General features: G+C 42.5%; 2 protein-coding genes across 2 annotated transcripts; both read left to right on the forward strand.

The window, feature by feature from the left end:
* Positions 1 to 13,934: 13,934 nt before the first annotated feature.
* On the forward strand, positions 13,935 to 14,555 carry LOC121853922 (zinc finger BED domain-containing protein 5-like). The gene has a single exon (XM_042348324.1). It carries the CDS (start codon positions 13,935 to 13,937, stop codon positions 14,553 to 14,555), a length of 621 nt encoding a protein of 206 aa, XP_042204258.1.
* A 129-nt stretch (positions 14,556 to 14,684) lies between these two features.
* On the forward strand, positions 14,685 to 21,914 carry LOC121853923 (zinc finger BED domain-containing protein 5-like). The gene is made up of 2 exons (XM_042348325.1): positions 14,685 to 15,502; positions 21,767 to 21,914. The coding sequence occupies exons 1-2, from the start codon at positions 14,685 to 14,687 to the stop codon at positions 21,912 to 21,914; spliced, it is 966 nt and encodes a 321-aa protein (XP_042204259.1).
* The last annotated feature ends 359 nt before the right edge of the window (positions 21,915 to 22,273 follow it).

A 22,273-nucleotide genomic window follows, 5' to 3' on the forward strand; every position in this document is an offset into this window, starting at 1 on the left:
TGTTACGCTTCTGGATGAATTCAATCCCAGAGTTGGCAGAGATGCTGACTTATGGCAGGGAACCATAGGGAGAAATAGAGTGTGAAGTGTGAATGTGTAATCCCAACGAACTACTCCTCAGCAGGTGTGCTGAACATAACCTCACTTGAAAGGCAGACAAGGTTAGGGGTTCTTGGCAACACACACGATCCAAACTTTAGCATCTCAATTACTACATCATATTCAGAGAAAGATATCGCCGAGATATCCTCATCAACATGTGTGGCTAAAACCACTGTGAAACAGATCATCGGCTCTTCAGAACCAAAATATCCTTACACGTTGCCCCAAAACGGTAAAGGCAGGAAGCATCTAGAAGAGGTTTTAACACAAAGCGACTGGAGGATCCAGCGGTAGCACATGCTTTCAGAGAGCAGCTCCACGATGGGCTGATAAGAAACCCAATAACAAATAACCTAAATCCGCTGCCATCACAAAAATCTGCAGTAGGGTGTGTCAATTTATAGGGTGAACTGGCTAAATTGAAAATCGAGTAATTTGGTAGCAATTTATTGTAGTCTTTAAGCATGCAAAACAATATTCTGGCATAAATTTTTTTTTATAATAAGTCCTACCTACATCAAATGGATTTTTAAATGTACATATTTGTGAATTTATAACATAACCAGCGTTTGCACACATGTTACTGTTTCAAGTTTCAAATTATTATATTTTATTATCCGTAGTCTATTTGAAAGTAACCAATGCCTTCATACTCTCTTTGCTTTGGTTTCTTGTCATCAGTAGTCTGCTTGCTATTTGTGCTTTGATGTAACCTTCTCGCCTCTCGTGGCTGTAAACATGGCCCGCTGCTTCTGTGACCATTTTCACACATCTCTCCACACTTTGAGTGTGGGAAGGCCACTTCGGCACCTGCATTGGAGTCTCTTTAAGGTTTCTCAGTTCTTGGCTAGTTAGACTTGTTGTCAATGGTGGCTCTAAGACTTCCAAACTCAAGTCAACCAATTCTGACAATTTGGTGGCATTGACGTTTATTGGGGGAACTTTTCTTGAATGAAACGAACAGTCTCCCAACTGGTCGTCATCTATTAGCGTTCCTCTAATCTTTAGAATGACTTCTACAGCCTCGGTTCGGAGATTGGTACATTGACTGCAAAGCATTGCTTGCAAAACTGCTTCTGATCGAGCATACCAAGCGGACCTTCTTGCCACAGGTAACACGATGTCCCTCACTACCTTCCTCTGTGTTCTTACTAGCTGCAATTGAAACAAAAGGTGATTGGGCCCATCCACCCACATAGGATTAAGTTTCACACTAAACCACTGGGGAAGATAAACTCCAATAATAAATTCAACAATTAACCTCAAATTCTTCAGCACTTTGCCCTTCAATTCGTGTTTGGAAATCCAAATCCTGCAGAAACGAAGAGCTGTAGTTAACCAACGGCTGTGACTGACAGGTCCAATCTCCAAGAGAGCCAATGACTGAGGCACTTCTCCTGATCTTATTGCTTGGGCAATACGATAAGCATAGGATTGATCTGTGCTGAGATCTTTGATGACTCCTTCAGACAACGCCGGAAGGGGAGGGCCAACTTCGACCTTTGGAAAGGTTGTATTTATTTCTAGTTGTGTTGCTTCATCCAGCATGATGCCAAGGGGACCTGACCACTTGTTGTTGCTCTTTGTAGGACCATCAAGTTCCTGGATGAGATGACGAAGAGGTAGCTCGCCTGTATGTAAATCACATACAATCCAAACAAGTCTTCTTCCTAGTTTTTTCTCTAAATGCGTCATTACACCCCCCTGCCATCCGGTGTTCACTGCAGTTGAATCTCCACCAACAGCCTGCAGTGAACTGCCAAGTCCTCTCTCCTGAACCCAACATAAAATATGATCAGCAATGACCTCTGCATGTTTCTTCCCTTCTACTTCAGTTTCGGGAGCAAAGTGAAACAAAAACCGACCACCAGGCTCAGAACAGACAGAGTAGTGTTCTTCTTTGATGAGACCTGGAAACTTTCTGTTCACTCCCTCTACTTCTAGCAAAACTTTTGTGTCATCTATTCTTCCATCAAACAAAAGACAGGAGAGCCCTCCCTCGCTTAAATCTTTTTCATGCTGATCAGATATTTCCTTCATTATTTTTTCTTGTGCTCTTCTAATTTTATTATGATCTATCACCAAAGATACATCCTCTCGGCTGATGAGGCCTGCATCTATCCAAGCGGCAGTTGCAATTTCTGCAGCCTCACGAAGTCCAGCATGGTGGCGAATACTAGCTAAAGCAATGTTTGAAATATTTCTTGTGTTGTATTTCATTTTCTTTGGTAAAGGTTCAGATGGCTCTTTGGAACTATCATCTGATGTTGCTTCCTGTTCATCAGAAGAACTATCAAAGAAGTGATAAACATCTTGACACAGCTCTTCCTCTCTTTGGATGGCTTCTTCACTCTTCATTTTCTTCTTTTGTTCCCTCTCTCGGATTTGTTCTCTCTTCTTGGCATTAGCAATCTGCTTCTTTGTTTCTGAATAATCTATTGAACCCATTTGCATACTTCCTTGGCCTTCTGCCTTTGTCCTCTGTGCCTTTATAAATTCAAGCTCTAAAACAGGGATCTTCTTTTCACGAGGACAACCACAATCAATGTGGGAATTATTTTCTCTCTTACCTGAGTGAGAACAGTTGGATTCAGAACATAATTGTATGGACCACTTGCAGGTCAAAATGTCAAACAGAGTATCAAGTGTGTGCAGAAATTCATTTTTCCTGGCCAAGTTTCCTTAACCAAGTGATGTTTCAACTGCTTTGTGCCATAATTTCGTTAGTTTTAGCTCAATAGTTCGACACTGATTAATCACAGGTGGTTTGAATAGTGCATTAGCTTTTGTCCATTGATGCAGAAGAGGGACTATCATGTCATTTATGAGTTCTTTATCTGTATAGTTCCTTCTGTCCTTTGCATTTTTTTCTCGAAGGAGTAACCCTAATCTTAGCATGTCTCTCACTGTTGGAAGTTCTGATACAGGAAGCTCCTTCCCTTTACCAACTAGCAGGCTCAAGTGGGTTGACAACTGACTTCTTGTCTTCAATTTTGACATCTTCACACTATCTGACAAATAGAAAAATATTTCAATGTTTCATAATTCAATTGTTGTTTCAAAAAATATCAATTTGTTTATCAAAAATGCTGTAACAGAAATAACATAATAATTTCTTAGAACATAATGTTTTATACAATGATATAAGTAACTGCGACAATCAATATGCCCTACTTACAATAATTAAAATGTAGAATTCGTCTGGTAGAGTAGGTGCAAGTGCAATGAGAGCAAACCACCGTCTATGATATCTAGAAGGAGAGTGAGCCGGGCGCCTTATCCTCACGCTTGGTACAAGTCAAAACAAGAATTAAACTGTCCCACACGGAGAGCCTGTTCATGTTCATGTTCTGACATGCATATTGTACACAAGCTATAGAACCATAAAATACTCCATAATCCATATGCTTACATGAGATTAGTTAATATCAAGTGAATAATTTTAATCAAGTCTCATTAATTTGTTGAAATACTGATATTTGAAACTTTAAGGTATAATTGATGTAGGTGAGGGTTATTTCAATTCATTTTTGTTTGCTAATCTCAAGTTTAGACATAAAGAGGCACAATATTTTGACTACCAAATTTGATTTTTAACATGTTGACAAAATTGACACACCCTAATCTGCAGTGAGATCCTCAACTAGATCAAAAGAAAACACCAGAAATGTTTTGATGAAAACAAACAGGAAATCAACATACTCGTCAATGGTAAACGTGCTGCTTTCACTGGCTGGCACAACAACCTCAGTCTTGAAGCGAATCTGACACCTTACACGAGAAGAAAGCGACTGTCCAGCGCAAATTTGTCAATCTAAAGAAAGAAAGGTGAGAAAATAAAGTGTATAAAATGCAAAAAGATGCCGATCAACGCAAGATGCCTCAATTTTTCAATTCAACTAAAACAATGTGCGGCCCAATTATTCATGGCGTGGCCCTCCTCCGCTCCTATTATGGTAACTCCCTAATTAAAGGCAAAGAAGGCATTCATAATCATCAGAAAGAGCACTATCATTCGCTGCTCAACAGAAACACAGATTTTGATGTCCGAACTACCCAGCAGGTTCCTCAGCACCCAGAGCTAACCTACCTCGGCTAACCTTCATCCTGGGATGAGGTGGCTGCTGCCATCACGCAGATGAAAAATATCAAAGCCACAGGTGTATAAAGTAGGAGGATCTCTGCTTACCAGCCGTCTCCATTCATTCCTGGAGAATATATGGGAGAAGGAGGAAATCCCCTCAAATCTTAAAGGTGCTTCTATTATCAATATTTATAAGAACAAGGGAGACCGATCAGTCTGTAACAACTACCACGGGTTCTCAATGCTGTCCGTAGCTGGTCCAGAGGTAGCGTTCCCCGGTCACAGTCATGGGCTCGTGGGCCGTGGGTTCGAATCCTGGCGGGTTGAGGTGTTGATTGTATATATATATATATATATATATATATATATATATATATATATATATATATATATATATATATATATATATATATATATATATATATATATATTATTCAGAACATTCAATGTGATATTTAGACACGTAAGAACAGAAATAACCGATCTGCCGAAACAGGAAAGCATAGGTAGGCCAGGCTGAAACACCCACGCCTCATGGAGAGTAAAACAAAGGCTCAAGCAACGCCATCAAGTAGAAGGTGGAAGCATTTTGAACTACAGTAGGCCTATATAAAACTAATTGTACTTTATCGAATTAATGTAGACACGATTCATGAAGTTAAGGGACAACTTTAAAATTTAAAGTTATTGTGGATAGTTTCCTAGTCTAAATATGTTATTTGTGTCCCAAATAAACTATTAGTAATATGCAAAAGATGACGTTATTGGGTGAAGGCAGGCGGGTGCTCTGAGGCATGGCGACTTTGACTGGGTCTCAGTGAGCTCCAGGTCATTGACTGAGACAGTCGTCTAACTACGCTCTGCTACCAGTTGTAACCAGAGAAAATTAGGGTAGTAAAACATTGGCCAGTCCCTCAGACGGTGAAAGATGTGAAGTCATTTGTAGGAATCGCATAATTTTCTAGGAAGTTTGTTGAAGGATTTACCCAAATAGCTGCCCCACTGCATGCATTGATGCATGGGAAATCTAAAGATGGAGTAGATAGTAAGTGGGGGGAGGGCAGAAACAGGCTTTCGAGAAGCTGAAAGACAGGGTGACGCAAACACCGGTGTTGGCCTGTCCAGATTTCACTCAGGAATTTATAATAGAGACAGATACAAGTTTTAGTTGGCTAGGTTCTGTGCTGTCCCAGAGCAAGGACGGCAAGCTGCATCCGGTGTGCTAAGCAAACCGGGGCCTGAGGAAATCAGAAAGAAATATGACCAACTATAATTCTCATAAGTTAGAGATGTTAGCACTCAAATGGGCAGTAGTAGACAAGTTCAGGGATTATTTGATTGGGAAACATTTCACGGTCTATACAGATAACAACCCACTTAGTCACAGAGAGAATGCTAAGCTAGGTGCCGTGGAAAGTAGGTGCAATGCTGATCTAGAGCAGTTTGACTTCACTATCAAGTACAAGAAAGGGAAAAACAACACGGTGGCAGATACTCTATCTAGGATCCCGACAGAACAGGAGGAAGATAGTGAGGCAGAGTACACAGCTATGCAGGTCGTAGAGGAGACTGGGGCAGGAATGAATGAACTGTGGACGGTAGATGGGTTGCGTAGGAAGCAAGAAGGCATGAAATGTGTTGCAGAAATGCGGAGATGGTTGGCGGGAGAGCTGCCGGAGGTCGAGGTACAGGTAGAGCTACAAAATGATGACTTCAGCAGGTTGTACCGAGCGAGGCAATCCCTGATCGTAATAGAAGGGGTTGTCTGGCATAGGAGACCGGCAGGAAAGAATCTATGGAGGGAAGTACCACCGTTACCTCCAAAGTTGCAGGAGGCTTTGATTAGAGCCTGTCATGACGAGTTTGGGCACCAGGGGTGGGATCGTACTCTGTCGCTGGTGCAGGAGCGAGGTCTTTGACCAGGTATGGGAGGGACTGTGCTGGACTACGTAGCCAGCTGTGAAAGGTGTGGACTGGCAAAGGATGAAGTCCCAAAACCCCAGCTACATCTAGGGACAATTGAAGCTACCAAACCACTAGAGACGCTGGCCGCAGATTTCACCTTGCTTAACAAGCGGCAAGGAATGGAGAACGTTATGGTAATGATTGACATAAACAGTCGATAAACTTGGGCCTTTCCCACCAAAGACCAAAAAACCTCTACGATTGCAAAGATCCTGGTGAATCAAATCTTCCTGGTCGTGGATGCCCCTGAGATGTTGCTGATTGACCAAGGCAGAAATTTTGGCAGTGCACTGGTCAGACAAATCTGTGCTACCTTTGGTATGAAGAAGATCAGGACATCGACATACCACCCGCAGGGAAATGGTATGGTGGAGCGGTTCAATAGAACCCTGCATGGTCGGCTAGCCACCCTAGAGGAAGAGGAGAACAATAGGTGGCCCAAGCATCTGCAAGCAGTGGTATCACAATACAATGCGACCATGCACGCCACGACGAAGTATTCCCCATTCCTGCTGTTTTATAGGAGAGAACCAAACCTGCCTTTCGACCATAGGCAGGAGGTAGACACAGGGCCAGTAGATGAGTGGGTGATGGTGATCAGAGATCGGCAACGGAGGTTGCAGGAGGCCGTGGAAATCAATGTGCGGAGACACAAGGAAATAAACCAAAGGAAACGAGAAGAGAAAGCTCACGAGAGTAACTGGGTAGTAGGCCAGGAGGTTTTGTTGAGGAACAATGCAAAAAATTGGCCGGTGTAAGCTCCAAAACCATTGGTTTGACTTGAGATACCACATTGTCGAGGTCCTCAATTCCAGACCGGGTTTATTCCGCATCGAGCCCAGTGGGGAAGAAGACCTGGCCGCGAGAGTGGAAAACCCGAGCAACTTGAAGGCTGCTCCACCCCTAAGGCACACAGGAGACCCGGTGGTGGATGAACAGTTGGGCATGATGACGAGAAGTAGACAGGCTGCCAAGGATGAAGCTAGCAAGCATAGCAGGGACTAGGAATACGTGAGTTTTGGAGGAATCGTGAGTAGGGCAGAGAGAATAGGAGAGATGGCTTCGTCAGGAATGTGCTTTGGGTTGTGGTTGTGATGTTAATAGCTGGGTTATGCATACGGTTGTAATGGCCAGGGCCTCACTAATATGGACTATTGCATTGTCAGTGGGTTGGCTTGCCGGCATGAGGGTCGGAGGCGTGGAATGAGTCGATCGTTGTAGTGTTCGGAGCTACAGACATGACAGTGCTCGATTTGGGTTGAGTATCATTTTTGACACTGTTTCTCTAAGCTCAAAAGCCAGGCAAAAGGAGAGAATGCTTGATTTGAGTCGATATTATTTGTGACACTGGGTCTTTAAGCTCAAGGACCAGGCAAAATTAGAGAGTGCTTGCTTTGAATCGGCATTTTTTTTACACTAGTTCTCTAGTTCAAGGACTAGGCAAAAAGGGAGAGTGCTTGTTTTGAGTCGGTATTATTTTTGGCACTAGTTCTCTAGTTCAAGGACTAGGCAAAAGGAGAGAGTGTTTGATTTGGGTAGATTTTATTTTGACACTAGTTCTCTAGTTCAAGGACTAGGTAGAAAGTGGAGTTTGCTGGCTTGTGAGCTGGAATCATACAGATTTGAAGGTGGCTCTACGTTGTTCTCTAATGCACGTGACGACAGTGCTGTCTTCTTTTAGGGGGGAGGGTTATTTTCAGAGAGGGAAAAAGGAAAACTAGCATCATGAAGGGTGCCGGAAGTTGGAGGACGGAAAGGCCGCTTTAAGCGTGTTACAGGTGTGAGATACAGATATTAGAGCAGGTCTCTTCTACGGGGTTTGTGTGCATACTTTTTTTTCTCTCAGCACATGATGACAGTGCTGTCTTTTTTTAGGGGGGTCGATTTTAATATTCAGAAAATTCAATGTGATATTTAGTAATGTTTGAATAGAAATAACCGATCTGCCGAAACAAAAAAGCATAAGTTGGCCAGGCTGAAGCACCCACGCCTCTTGGCGAGTAAAACAAAGGCTCAAGCAACGCCATCGAGCGAAAGGTGGAAGCATTTTGAACTAGGTCTATATAAAACTAAATGTACTTTATTGAATTAGTGTAGACACGATTCATGAAGTTAAGGGACTACTATAAATTTTAAAGTTATTGTGGATAGTTTCCCAGACTAAATAGGTTACGTTTGTCCCAAAGAAACTATTAGTAATACTCGAAAGATAAAGTCATTGGGTGAAGGCAGGCGGGCGCCCTGAGGCATGCCGACGCTGACCTGGTCTCAGTGAGCGCCCGGTCATTGACCGAGACAGACGTCTAACTACACGTTCCGCCAAGGAAACTCACCATGTGGCCTCGTCCCTTCCCGCGCATGTTTCATCAGTGTTGCAAGTAAGTTTTTATTCGATCTCAAACAGTGTTTAGATAGGGCAGAAAAGAATTTAACAATAGCTAACAGTGCTTCTTTTGCAGGGTTCTGAGAACCCACTCGGTTGGCTGGTGGTTGAACAGTGTTTAGTGGTCTCAATGCTGGCAACGCACGAGGCAAACAGGCGTCCCTGTCGACTAACTACGTGAGACTAGCATCCGTACTTTGGTCGGTGGTCGATCTGGTTCATCAAATCTCCCCACCTTGGTTCATACATCACATCTCTTCAGTCAGTTAGTGAAAAATCTTACTAACAGGAAAGTAGAACCTCTCCCTCAGCTGGGCAGGGTTCACCTGGTTGTACTCTGAACTGGCCTATCTACGCGGGCTGACGGTCACTCTCTTCCTGTCCATGAAGTACTGGGAGTAAACTAAGTGTAGAATGAGTGAATGGAAGGTCGCACGCTGAAACGGATAGTCTAGTGGTAACATAGAGACATCCATCTCCCCAGTATTGGGTGTATGTGATTAAAATAACCAAGTCCAGGTGTAAAATCAATGCTCCTCATGGTTGATTGCACACGTGGGACGTAAGAGTTCCTCTCCAAAAGTTTGTGAAAGGCTGTTAATACCTTAAAAGTACGTTTGCATTCTGAAATTATGTGTGAAGCATGTTACGGGTGTTGGGGGAGAAATACACTCATGACTCCTGAAACCTAGAGAGAGTAATGAATAAACAGCGGAGCACCTGCCTGCCTGACGGGTCATAGGTGATTTTCTCGGTTTCTTGTAAATGCCAGCCATTTGGCAGGTTAGTAGTTACAATCTTTGGGTTCTTGGTAGTTAGGACAGTTAGGATTGCAGTATTTGTGGGCATCCCAGACAGGCTATGGGTGATCCAAGTTCTTGTGTAGTATGACTAAAATCGGGATTTCTATTCCTCAGTGATTGCTACAATTTTGTCGGATGCCCTTAAGGCATATTCATCGGTGCAAGTAATTTTTTTTAATGTTTTATGTGCCATTAGTGATGTAGGCTGTACGGAGGAATTGTTTCAGATGAGTTCCCCATTCTGGTGCCTGCTCTGGTGTATGTAGTACTGCTGCATTAGTAGTCCTCTCCAGATGCAATTAATATATTTTAATAATTTTTTGATACCATGTATAACTTTTGTTTCCCATTGTATTGTTTTAAGCCACGCTCAGAGGTACTCTAGTGTTTTGTACAATTATTGATTCCGTCTGTAGAAGTTGGTAGGAATAGAAGTGTCATCTTTTACCAGTGCATTTCATGAGCCCCAATCATAGGTACTAGCTTTCCACGGTAACCCGAGAATACTTTTGTTAATTGTGTTTGTGGTGGTTCGGGATTTTCTCTGAGGGGTGCTTCCACTGCATCACAATGCACCTTAAATAAAAAAAGCAATAATTAATAGTGAGAATATTCCGACCAATTACATGTGTTGGTCACACAATATATATATTTGTATATATATTAGTTCTTGATTTGATAAGTGGCAGGGCTGAAGTAAACACTTTATTGGTTTTATTTTATTGTAGAAAAATATAGTTTCACAGGTACTGAGTTCAGTTGAGAGTATATTGTACTTTCTCTTCTACACTAAGGGAAGTGTCTTAGTGCACTTATGTGGGAGAACACTTAAGTGAGTTGTTCACTGGGTAACAAGTGATATGAAAACTCTCTCTCTCTCACGCGCATCCTGTGAGGCAAGGTGCCATACAGGATACGCATCAGGTTGTTGTCAGTGCTCCTCACAGGATGTTGTTGTTGAAAAGTGTTGACCCAGCTTGACCTCGCTAGCTCCATGGAGGAAATGTCAACTCACCAATTGATTCATAATCATGGATGAATGAATTGGTGAATACATAGGTAACATACATTGGGTATATATCTGTATAATAAGAATTGCTGTTACACCGCTCAGTCACCTCCAACAGATGACCTCACGGATTAATACCTTGGTGTACCTAACCTTGTTACAAAAAGTGTGCTTAGCTAAACTTTTTCGTCGTTTATATGCTTTTGCAATTCCTTCCGAAAAGTTTTCTTAGAAACTATTGTGTACCTAGAAGAAACCTTTCTATAACAAATTATCATAACAATCAAGGAACTGATAAATATGATGGTAGGTATAATAAAACCAGGTAGGATTATACTAGAAGATAAGTATAAAGGAAGAGAATCCTGTAAGTCAGGAAACTGAGTCTCATTAATATAAGACAGGAGGTTAAGCTTATCAGAAACAATGTGGAGATTTCTGAAACTTATATATAAGGGAAATGGTATGGGAATCAGCTCAGAAGTAATATTTGTGACAAATGTAAGATGATGACGAGTAGGCAAGGTTGTGATCGCATTACTGCTAATTTCACAATAGTCTGGTGCAATTTGATACTCTTCTACCATTAAATGTTTGCCTACATCCTGACATATAAGTATCACACTGGTTTGATTCGGGAAAAAGAAATATTGCACATTATTAACATGTGTGTGAAACACTAACCTATGTGGTATTGGAGTATATACACATTGTTGTAGAGCTGTAGAGGCATTAGTTTGTAACAGAGCTAATTCACATGAAGGCTCCGCGGCACGAGTGAATGCGAAAGCATACGCCGGACAAACATGCAGATGAAAATATGTTGATTTACAATGATTTAGTACTTCATGCTTAGCCACAGCAACTAATGAAAATTCCTCTGATACTACTATTAGTTCAGTTTGTTTGTTCAGAATTAATAGTCCCTCATTCGCTTTAGTGGAAATGGTTCCAAATGCCATGCATTATTTTTTTTTTGTGATTTTAGTGGATTGTGATTAAGTATTTCCCTGTGTGTTATGTTGCTTCTAATATGGGATAATAATAACTTCATGCTCCTGAAAGATAGGAGTTAGATGATAATTCGTTTCAGATATATGTAACGGGGCAATTAGTTGATCCGGCAACAACTGTGCGTCAACACGTCCTAACCTTGCATTTACAAGATCAGCAATGACCCTATTACTGGTTTCTATGAAAGATTGTACAGAGGCCTCAGCAGCATGCATGTATTCAGATAAGCACAGTTGCCATTCCAGTGTAGATTCTGATCGAATGAACCCCTCAACTATTTGTGTTAGTTTATTAGTTCGTTCAACAATATCATTTATATGAGAGGTCAGAGTTTTTATTGCCTTGTATGACTGTGCAATGACCCTATTTTGTTTCCTAACCGCGTCTGAAATTGCACTCATTTTATTTCCTAGTCTGGCTCTGGCAACATCTTCGGCTGTTGCCGTACCAACAAAGTGTTACTTATTAAACTTACAAAATTAAACAGACCACGTTTTTGACGCGGCTGAGAATGTACATTTTTCCCGATGTCTTCAGGAGATACAGGGAGCTTTCCCTCGAAATGCCTTACTCGTTTGAATAAACTGTTCATACGGTCGTGTTGAAGAGAGATGGCCTGACGGATTGTTGTAGAGTATTTAGATTGTTGATCGAGATCTTGCAAAGTTTGCATAGCTGTTTCAATGTGGACAGCGCTTTAAGTCATGGAGCTCGTATTTGATAGTGACAACGTCTTGTACTACTAATACTTTGCCTAGTGGGGCAACTAAGGCTCCGGGTTTGACGACGTCTGCTGGGGAGGCGGCTACTGACACCACACTCCAGACCAGCAGTAGTAGTGATATCCAAGCCATGTCTGAAATAGGCGAGGATAATCAATTATTAGTGGTTGCTGATCGTAGTTTTTGACGATATGTATTGCCTATCATTATAATTTTTTGAGCAACTGTTGTAGTTGACGTAGGATGTACTTGACTGACATTAGGAATCCCTACTAAGTCTCTGCTGACTTTTTTAATTCTATCAACATGTACTATATCTGAAACATTTGACGTTGGCTCAACAACTTGGAGTTTGTTTCCATGTTCTTTCGCTCTAATCACGTACGGACCTGTGAATTTAGGCGAGAGTTTTGATATGCGTTCCGGCGCTTTTATCATTACTTTGTCGCCTATCTCTAATTTTATAGGCTGAGCTTTTTTGTGTTGCTTGTAGATCATTTTAGCACGTGAGGCTGCTAAGTGTTTTCGTACTTTTCCTTGGATGCTCGTGAAAACATTGATTTGTTTCTTGGCATAGTCATCCATGTTGTACACAGGTTTTGGAATTCCTGTTAGTAAATCATATGGAAAGCATTTATCTTTACCGTAAATTATGTAGTATGGCGATTTGCCTGTAAAGCTATTTATAGATCCATTGGTGGATGCTGCAACCTGTGGAAGCCATTCCTCCCACGAGCTATGCATTGGATTCACCACATGTCGAAGAATCTCAAGAATTTTTTTTATTCGCACGCTCGACCAACCCATTTGAAGATGGATGGTAGGCGGTTGTGAAAGCTTGTGTAATGTCATATTGTTGACATATAGCGACTAAAAGTTGATTCTTAAATTCTGTCCTGTTATCCGAGAGTATCACCCTAGGTCAGTGGTTCTCAACCTGGGGGCCAGAATTTGGGGGAGCCACGGCGAGTTTTTATAAATTGTACGTTTCCAAATAATGTTGGGAATCTGAATTAAACAAAACTTGTATTACTTATTTTGACTTGGCAGAAGAGAATTTTCATACTTTTTTTGTCATTTTGTTTAATCATAACGACAATACAATTTTAGTATTTACATACTCTGGTGTTAATTTATTTTTATTTTTTACGGATTATTTAAGATTTCACAGATCCAGTCCTTGTCTGTGTGACAGGGACTGGACCGAGCTGCTGAACTGACTTGTTCAGTACGTGTCCATGCGTCATCCCTTTGCAAGTGGTGATAGGACCAAATGATCTCAGTCTGGCCTGGGATACCATCACGAAAACAGTGGAGTGTATTGTCTCTGAACCATATATAGTGTTTGAGTTTGACTCAAGCATAATATACTCCATAATTGGTGTTTCTTATTTTGTTTCATAATTCATGTGGTCGCTGCTTTACGTGGGTGAAATATTTGTACACTTCCTTTATTAATTATTTCCTTATTTATTGGTGCCATTGTTGTTCATACTCATTCTTTACTTATATAATCCTACCATTTTTGTGCTAAATTGGTATGACTCACTATTCTTCTCATTCTTCCAAGTTGGGCAGTGCTTGTCAAAGGAGGCGTGTTCTTGCTTACAGGAAGTACACTTCAGCTTGCTAGCTTGAGTGTGAATGTTTACCTGTGTGCATGTTTGTGTATGACTGTATGTGTGCTTTATGTGTGAGTGCATGGTCGTGTTATGTATGTGAATGTGTGTGTGTGTTTGCCATTCTAACTCTTGTCCTATTTATCTGTCCTTCTTTATCATTCTTTAGTCTTTATCACTTGTCTGTTTGTCTGTTCTGACATTCTGTCTTCTTTATTTTCTCTATATTTGGGATGGCTACTAGTGTTGCTAAGAAGCGGAAGTACATCGATGGATACATTAACTACGGTTTTACATCAATCCTCGCTGATGGCATTGAGAAACCTCAGTGTGTGCTGTGCTTCAAAGTGCTGGGGAAGGATTCTATGAGGCCTAGTAAGCTGAAGCATCATCTGATGACGATCCATCCACAGTATGCGGAGAGAGACACCTGTTTCTTCAGGCGCCATGAACGGAGTTTGGGAAAACAGAAACTGGACGAGAGTGGTGCTTTCCAACAACAGACCGTAAGTGTAGTTGAGGCATCATACGAGGTGTCCCTCGAAATAGCAAAGCAAAAGAAGCCCCATACAATTGGTGAAACTTTAATTAAGCCATGTGCTTTAAAAATGGTCAAACGGGTTCTTGGAGAGGCAAGTGAACGTAAAATTCAACAAATTTCCTTGTCAAACGATACAGTGAAACGGAGAATTAATGAAATGTCAGATGGCATAAAGGAAAAAGTTATACAGATCAAATTATCTCCAACTGGTATGTTTGCAATACAGCTGGATGAGTCAACGGGCGTGAGTTCTTGTGCACAGCTACTCGTGTTTGTTAGGTATGTATTCTTGTGTGACATCAAGGAGGAATAACTGTTCTTTACACAGCTGGAGACCACCACAACAGCTGTAGATGTGATGGAAAAGCTGTCTTCTTTCTTCACACCTAATAGGATCAGCTGGGAAAATTGTTGTGGAGTCTGTACGGATGGGGATCCGGCGATGCTGGGAACAATATCGGGGTTCCAGCAGCGTGTCAAGGAAGTATCTCCGAATGCCAAGGGGATCCATTGTATGATCCATCGTTTTACACTGGCGTCGAAAACCCTCCCTGATGAACTTTGCAAGATCGTGGAGGCAGTGGTCAAATGTGTCAACTTTGTGAAAGCTGGAGATCTGAACTCTCGCTTTTTCCAGAACCTTTGTAGAGACATGGATTCAGAGCATAAAGCCCTCCTCTTTTACACCAAAGTGCGCTTGCTTTCCAAGGGCAATGTTGTGAATCGAGTGTTTGAACTTCGGGGAGAGCTTAAGTTGTTCCTGGAAGTGCAAGGGAAAGATGATCAATTAAGTCACTTCAATGAGGTGTTGTGGGAGCCACGTCCTGCATATTTAGCAGATATGTTTGAGCAGCTAAACAGGCTGAATCTCAAGCTGCAGGGCAATGATAGAAATGTGTTTCACCTCATGGATTGTCTTCGTGTATTTCTTGCCAAGCTCCAGAATTGGCAAAGGAAAGTCAATGCAGGAAATGTTGCCATGTTTGAGAATCTTTCAACTGTTCTTGATGAGAATGAAGATCATCTGCTTGACCCATCACTCAAAACTGAAATCACTCAGCACCTGAAATCCTTGGAAAGTGAGCTCAAAAAGTATTTCCCAGAATTCGAGGAGGAAGATGGGAAATTGGTGAGGAATCCTTTCTCTGGCACTCTTGATATTGCTACCATTCCCAATGATGTTCAGGACGAATTTCTTGATCTCAAGAATGATTCTGCTGCCAAAGATCTCTATGAAGAAAGATCTCTGACTGTATTCTGGTGCTCAATGTATCAGTCATATCCAAAAGTTAGCGAGATTGCACTTCGAGTCCTCTTGCCTTTTTCAACTACCTATTTATGCGAATCTGGTTTCTCCACCCTTCTACATATAAAGAGTAAAAGCCGGAACCGACTGAATGTGGACCCGGACATGAGATGTGCATTGTCAGTGACACAACATCGGATCAGTCACCTGACTGAAAGGAAACAATGTCAGCCTTCCCATTGAGCTGTGACAAAATATGCAGAGGTCATATGTACTTTTCCCAACCAAATTCAAGTTTGGTGTGAGGCTTGTCTAGTAGTCACTCTAGTCTAGTGACGTCAGTTATGTAAATCATGTAAGTCTATCAAAATATAAGATAATGATGATTGTCAACCTTGAAATAAAATAAGGTTATTCTCTTCATCTGCATTTTATTTTTTAACATTATTTGTGGGGGGTTGGGAAAAATGAAGGAGGCCACGAGGATGTTGAAAATTCCTCTGTCATGGGTTGCGTTGGGCCTCCCGCACAACCCATCCCAAATGTTTGTTTACGGTAGAGATAAGGTAACCGGCCAGCCATGACTGGGACATATAAGGGGGGGCAGGCCAGTGAGACAGTGGTGTACTGTTCATCACTTCACGCCTCAAAAAAAAAACAATTTAGCCAGTGGCCTTTAGACCTTGGGTTAGAGAAGACCTCCTGCTCCACGGACTTAAGATCAGGGGCCATACAGTCCTACCACGGCCCACTACAAAAAAACAAGTGAGGTCATTTCTGGGCCTCGTAGGGTACTACCGGAACTTCATCCCAAACTTTGCCGTGGTGGCTCTCCCTTTATCCGACCTGCTCGAGAAACATGCATCTAACAAGGTGCAATGGGGACCTGAACAAGAGGATTCTTTCAGTGCCCTCAAGAAGCTGCTATGCAAGCAACCCATCCTTCAACTGGTGAGGAAGGAAGAGCCTTTCATCCTCCGGACCGATGCTTCACAGGATGGGGTTGGCGCAGTAGGGTGTGTCATACGGAGGCGAATTTTTTTTTTTGAGTTTGAAAAATCGGCCCATGGTATTAATGATGTAGTTTTATGTGCAGAATCATGTGATATCTTCAGATTTGAAAAGTTTTCATTTTTTGCTAGGTAAATTTTAACTTGAAATCTTATGAAAATTCAGTATTCCCACCCTTTTACCAACACCACTAAATAGCTTATTTAAAGTAAAGTAAATGTATCAGGTTAATTTATTAGGATGAAAATGATCCAGAATAGTGAAACGAATGATCTTGACACAGTTATTAAATTTAATATTCCTTTAGAAAACAAAATCATCAAATACAAAAACCGGTTTTACTACTACGACCCGGTGTTGCTGCACACCATAGAGAACATGTCTTTCTTGCTTCTGTTTCTACTCATCACCTCCCTGCTGACCACCTGAGCTCGGATGTAGCCTTCCCTCCTCTCCTGGCTGTACACGTGACTGCTGGCCTCACTCACTTGTTGTACACAATCCTCTATACTCTGGGTATGCGAGGGCCAGGCAGGGACATGCATGGGGTTGTCCAGGAAAACTCTGACTTGAACATTGGTGAGGTTGCAGGTAAGAGTGGGCTCACTGCCAGTATGGATGTTATCCAGATCTATGAGATCAGTGAGGGTCTTGGCACCTAGATTGACTTCAGGAGTCTTCCTGACCGTGAAGGAATCGTCACCAACTGATTCGTCATGCCCAGATCCTCTCATAAGTCTCATATCCAAGTTCTTTTTGACTGCCACTCTTCTCTCCTCCTCATCCTTACTGTAGAGCATTGTCTGCAGAACTGCCTCGGGATGAGCATACCAGGAAGATCTCCTCACAGTCTGCTCCACAATCTGAACAACCTTCCTTGGCTGACTCCTCAGGAGCTCAAGCTGGAAGAGAACATGCCTCGGACCTTCGGAGAATGATGACTTGACCTTGATGTTGAACCAATTTGGCAAGTAGACACTCACGATGAATTGGACAATAAGTCTCAGGTTGTGAAGCTGGTTCCCTTTCAGTTTATGATGAGCGACCCAAATTCTGCAGAACCTGAGAGCCGTTGTGAGCCACCTAGAATGTGAGACTGGACCTATCTGCAGGTAAACAAGTCTATCAGGCATGACCCCAGTTTTGATGGCACTGCAAATCATGTAACCATAGTACTGGTCAGTACTCAGGTCGTCAATGACAGTATGTGCAAGCTCAACGAGTGGAGGGCCAACTGTGATTTTTTTCAAAGCTCGGATTTATTTCTAACTCAGTGGCAGAGTCCAGCATCTTGCCAAGAGGACCAGACCATCTGTTGTTTGAAAGAGTCTTGCCATCCAGCTCCTGGATCAGATGTCTGAGTGGCAACTCGTTGGTGTGGAGGTCACAAACAATCCAGACCAGCTTCCTCCCAATCTTCCGCTCTATCCACTGTATGACCCCCCCTTGCCACCCTGTGTTCGTGTTGGTGCTGTCCCCTCCAATGGCCTGCAGGGTCTGGTCTACGTTCCTCTCTCTGAGCCAGTTCACAATGTTACCTGCCACTATCTCAGCTGGTTTCCTGATGTTATCTTTCTCTGGAGTGAAATGCCACAAATACTTCCCTCCTGGTTCACTGCAGCAGGAGTAGTGTTCCTCCTTCACCATGGCAGGGAACAACTTGTCAGAATCTCCAACTTTCATGAACACTTTAGTGTCATCCCTTCTCCCATCAAAGAACAAACAATTGATTCCATTTTCTCTTATCCCTTATCAAACTCCTCTTCTAGGTTACTGACAAGTTTCTCCTGAGCTCTCCTTACTTTGTTATGATCTAACACCAGGTGAACATCATCAGGTGTTATCAAACCACCGTCAATCCAGGCAGCTGTTGCTATCTCTGCAGTTTCTCTGAGACCAGTGTGGTGTCGCATGCTGGCCAGAGCTATGCTCAGGATATCTTTCCTATTTCGAATCTTATGCCTGGAAGGTTTGGGATCATTATTTTCTGGGTTAGGGACAAAGTCACCATTCTCCTGGTCAGCACTCGGATCAGCCATGGGGAAGTCATTAAACTCTGAATCAGCTTGACTCCAATCATCGGCCTTTTTTACCTCACCCTGGGCCTTCTCAAGTCTCTTTTCCTCGGCAACTCTTCTCCTCTTCTGTCTCTCTGTGGCAGCCTCCTGTCTCTTGGACTCCGGAATATCTTGGCTAGAAATCAGAGAGCCCCTATACTGCCAGTCTTCTCTCTCTGTGCTTTGACAAATGCCAGTTCGATCACAGGAATCCAGTTCACGCTTGCAAATACAGGAGATGTGGGCCTCAGATTTACAGTCACGATCGCATCCAAACTCAGGACAGAGAACAATTGGGCACTTGCAAGTAATTATGTCAAATAACTGGTCCAGTTGCTTGGCAAAGCTGTCCTTAACTGCAAGTTTTCCTCTCCCAAGAGAGATATCTCTTGCCTTTTCCCAACTGGCTAGCAGTCTCTCACTAATCTTCTTCTGACTTGTTATGACTGGAGGCTTGAACTGAGCATTAGCCAGAGTGTACTGTGCCAAGACAGCTTTGGTCATATCACCGGCAATGTCTGTGTTTGTGTAAGTTCTTTGGTTCTTTTCACTGATTTGCCTGATTAAAACACCGTATCTCAAAGCATCTCTCAATGTAGGCAACTCCGACTTCAGGAGCTCTCTTCCAGACCCAAGATAGTGACTGAGATGGCTGGATTTTTGGTTCCTCGTCCTGACAGAAGCAGCCATCGCCAATATTATCAACTTATAAATGCATCAGAATCTGAAACAGAAAAAAATATTGTTAGTTGGGTTGTTAAAGAATGAAGTCAGAAAGCAATGTTCACTATTTACTTGTAATGCACTAATGCAGCTGTACGTTAGATTTTCGATAAATTTCACGCTAAAATTTACCTAGCAAAAGGTTGCAAAATATTAAAACTGAAATTATTTTCTGTTTATATATACTAAAATCTACCAAAAAAGTGATGGGCCAATTGTTTTAGCTGATCTTCCCTCCTATGACACACCCTATTGGCGCAGTGCTACTACAAGAGGCAGATGGCGAGGTTTTTCCAGTTGCGTATCACAGTCGCAAGTTGAAACCTGCAGAGAGGAATTACAGCACGGTCGAGAAAGAACCTCTGGCAGTGGTGGAAGGCATCAAGAAGTACTACTACTATCTCTACGGAGGTGAGTTTGTGTTGTAGACAGACCACATGCCGCTCACCAGTCTCCGACCATCTAAGAATGCAAATGCTCGTCTGATGCGGTGGGCACTGTATCTCCAGCAGTTCAACTTCGTCCTCCGGTACATCAAGGGCAGCCTGAATGTGGGGGCTGACCTCCTATCTCGACTTGTGGGGGAACCAGAGCAACTGATTGAGAGGTCACCTTCCCAAATGAGTGTGGAGTTGGTCTAGACTCCAGTCGACTCGAGCCTCCAAGCGTCTGGCGGCTCGTCATATGTTATGTATAATTTTCTCACACCTTTCTACACTTGAGAACATAACACAACACCTGTGCCACCTAAACAATGTCTACATACCCTACACCACACAACACGTTGCTCTAATGTAAATGTAGCGTGCTTACGCTTAGCATGAACTATTGCTCGGGAATTGTCACCCTCGCCGCGGAGTTTTCCTCCAGCCAAAAAAAAAATAAAGTAAATGTTGAGGTTTTCCCTCAGTGGCGATTGGCGACTACATTCCGTTGCAGTGTTAGTGTTACACACACACCACAGTGTGAATGTCGAATTGTGTGTCTGGGCTAGGCATTCTCTTGATTGTATACAGGTGGTGAAAATTTATTCTCCAAGAGAAAAATTTTTTCTTAGTCGGGGCGATTGTCATGGGTTGCGTTGGGCCTCCCGCACAACCCATCCCAAATGTTTGTTTACGGTAGAGATAAGGTAACCGGCCAGCCATGACTGGGACATGTAGGGGGGGGGGCAGGCCAGTGAGACAGTGGTGTACTGTTCATCACTTCACGCCTCAAAAAAACCAATTTAGCCAGTGGGCTTTAGACCTTGGGTTAGAGAAGACCTCCTGCTCCGCGGACTTAAGATTAGGGGCCATACAGTCCTACCAGTGCTACGGGTCTGTGTGTGCAAATCCCCGAGATTTTTTTGTTAAGTCCAGCGACAAGTTAACACATCCTGTAAAGGAAGTGATCAATGGTGAGGGCCTGTTTGCTACAAGAGCACTCCAGGCCGGCCTAATAGATCTAAACGATTAATTCACCAGGTTGACAAACTCTCCCTTATAACTTACGGTACTGTGGCGTGAATGTGAGTGATTGACCTATCCATGCAAATTATAAGTCCAGTGTATGGAATTGTGCCAAATAAACGTAAGTGCAATCATCTGCCCGTATCTGTGATCCCTCTATTATTATTATTACCAAGGGTAATGACTGATTGGTTATGACAAAGTATAACCAATAACTTAGATGGATGTTGGAAGTTAGTGGAATTCATTAAATCATCATTTATCAAGTACATAACGCATTGAATGCCGGAAGCAGAGCAAAATTCTACGTAGTGATACACCATAATCTCTTGGGTGAGTAACCAGTGTGAAGGTATCCGAGTTCTACGGTAAGAAAGCCACTTTCCTGCATTTAAAACGTAACATCCTCTAAGGGAGAATGGAGTGAAAAAGTTTAAGAACCAGTGCCATAGGTGTAGAGAAAGGACAGATTAGATGAGTGACTAGTGCATGAGCTTCTGATTCGGCCGACTTGTTCGGCAATGATGAGAGTACCACAATTCTGGAAAAATGGTCAACGCAGACAAGTATGTAACTAGAGCCTTGATGGCTTTTTGGTAGTTGCAATAAATCGATTGCAACGGTATCCCATGGACGTTCTGACGTCGGGTATTCTAAGATTGGAGCGGGATCCATCGTTGTTCCCTTGTGTTTTGCACAAGATAAACATTTAGTAATGTGATGCTCGATGACGATCCTCATAGATTTCCAATAATATTTTTTTTTCAAATTTTTTGTTAGACATCTATCTCGCCCTGGATGTCCAGCTTGGGGTGCATCATGAGAGAGGGTAAGAACGTTTTCCTTTAAAGATGTAGGAATAACAATTTGAGAGATTGAATCCTTGTTGTGTTTTCACTGAGCGATAAAATATGTCATGCCGCAGCTCAAACTGTGAGAGTGGTAGAGGTAATCTGGGCAAATTTACCTCATCTCCCGATTCTAAGGCATATATAACCTTGGAACATAATGGATCCTGTAAGTGTTCTGTCTTTAGGTGTGACAGGGTGAACGTAGGTAGTGGCATGACAGGAGGTATGTGTCTAGATAGCAAATCAGCTACCACGTTCGCACGACCCGGCAAATACTTGAAGTCGGTTTGCGAATTCCTGTATGGTCAGATAACAGCGTGCAAGACGCCCTAATACGTTCTTCCCATGAAATAGTTCTGTCACGGCTACATGATCTGTGTGGACTGTGATCGGATATCCCAAAATGAGATCCCGATAATACTTGAAGGCCCACACTACAGCTAATGCTTCTAAATGCGTAGCTGAATAACGTGTTTCTGCATCGTTGAGGGTGCGACTGGTGTATGCTACTACCCGCCATTTTCCTCAATAATCAGTTTGCATGAGCACCGCCCCTAAACCTAGTCCCGAGGCATCAGTGCACATTGTAAATGGTTTTGTGTATCCGGAGGCTAACACTGGTGCATTTGTTAAGGCGCTCTTGAGGGCATTAAAACTGTCCTCTTGTTCCTTATTCCATGTAAACTCCACAT

The sequence above is a fragment of the Homarus americanus genome, unplaced genomic scaffold, assembly GCF_018991925.1.
Source record: "Homarus americanus isolate GMGI-L3 unplaced genomic scaffold, GMGI_Hamer_2.0 scaffold18703, whole genome shotgun sequence".
Taxonomy (NCBI): domain Eukaryota; kingdom Metazoa; phylum Arthropoda; class Malacostraca; order Decapoda; family Nephropidae; genus Homarus; species Homarus americanus.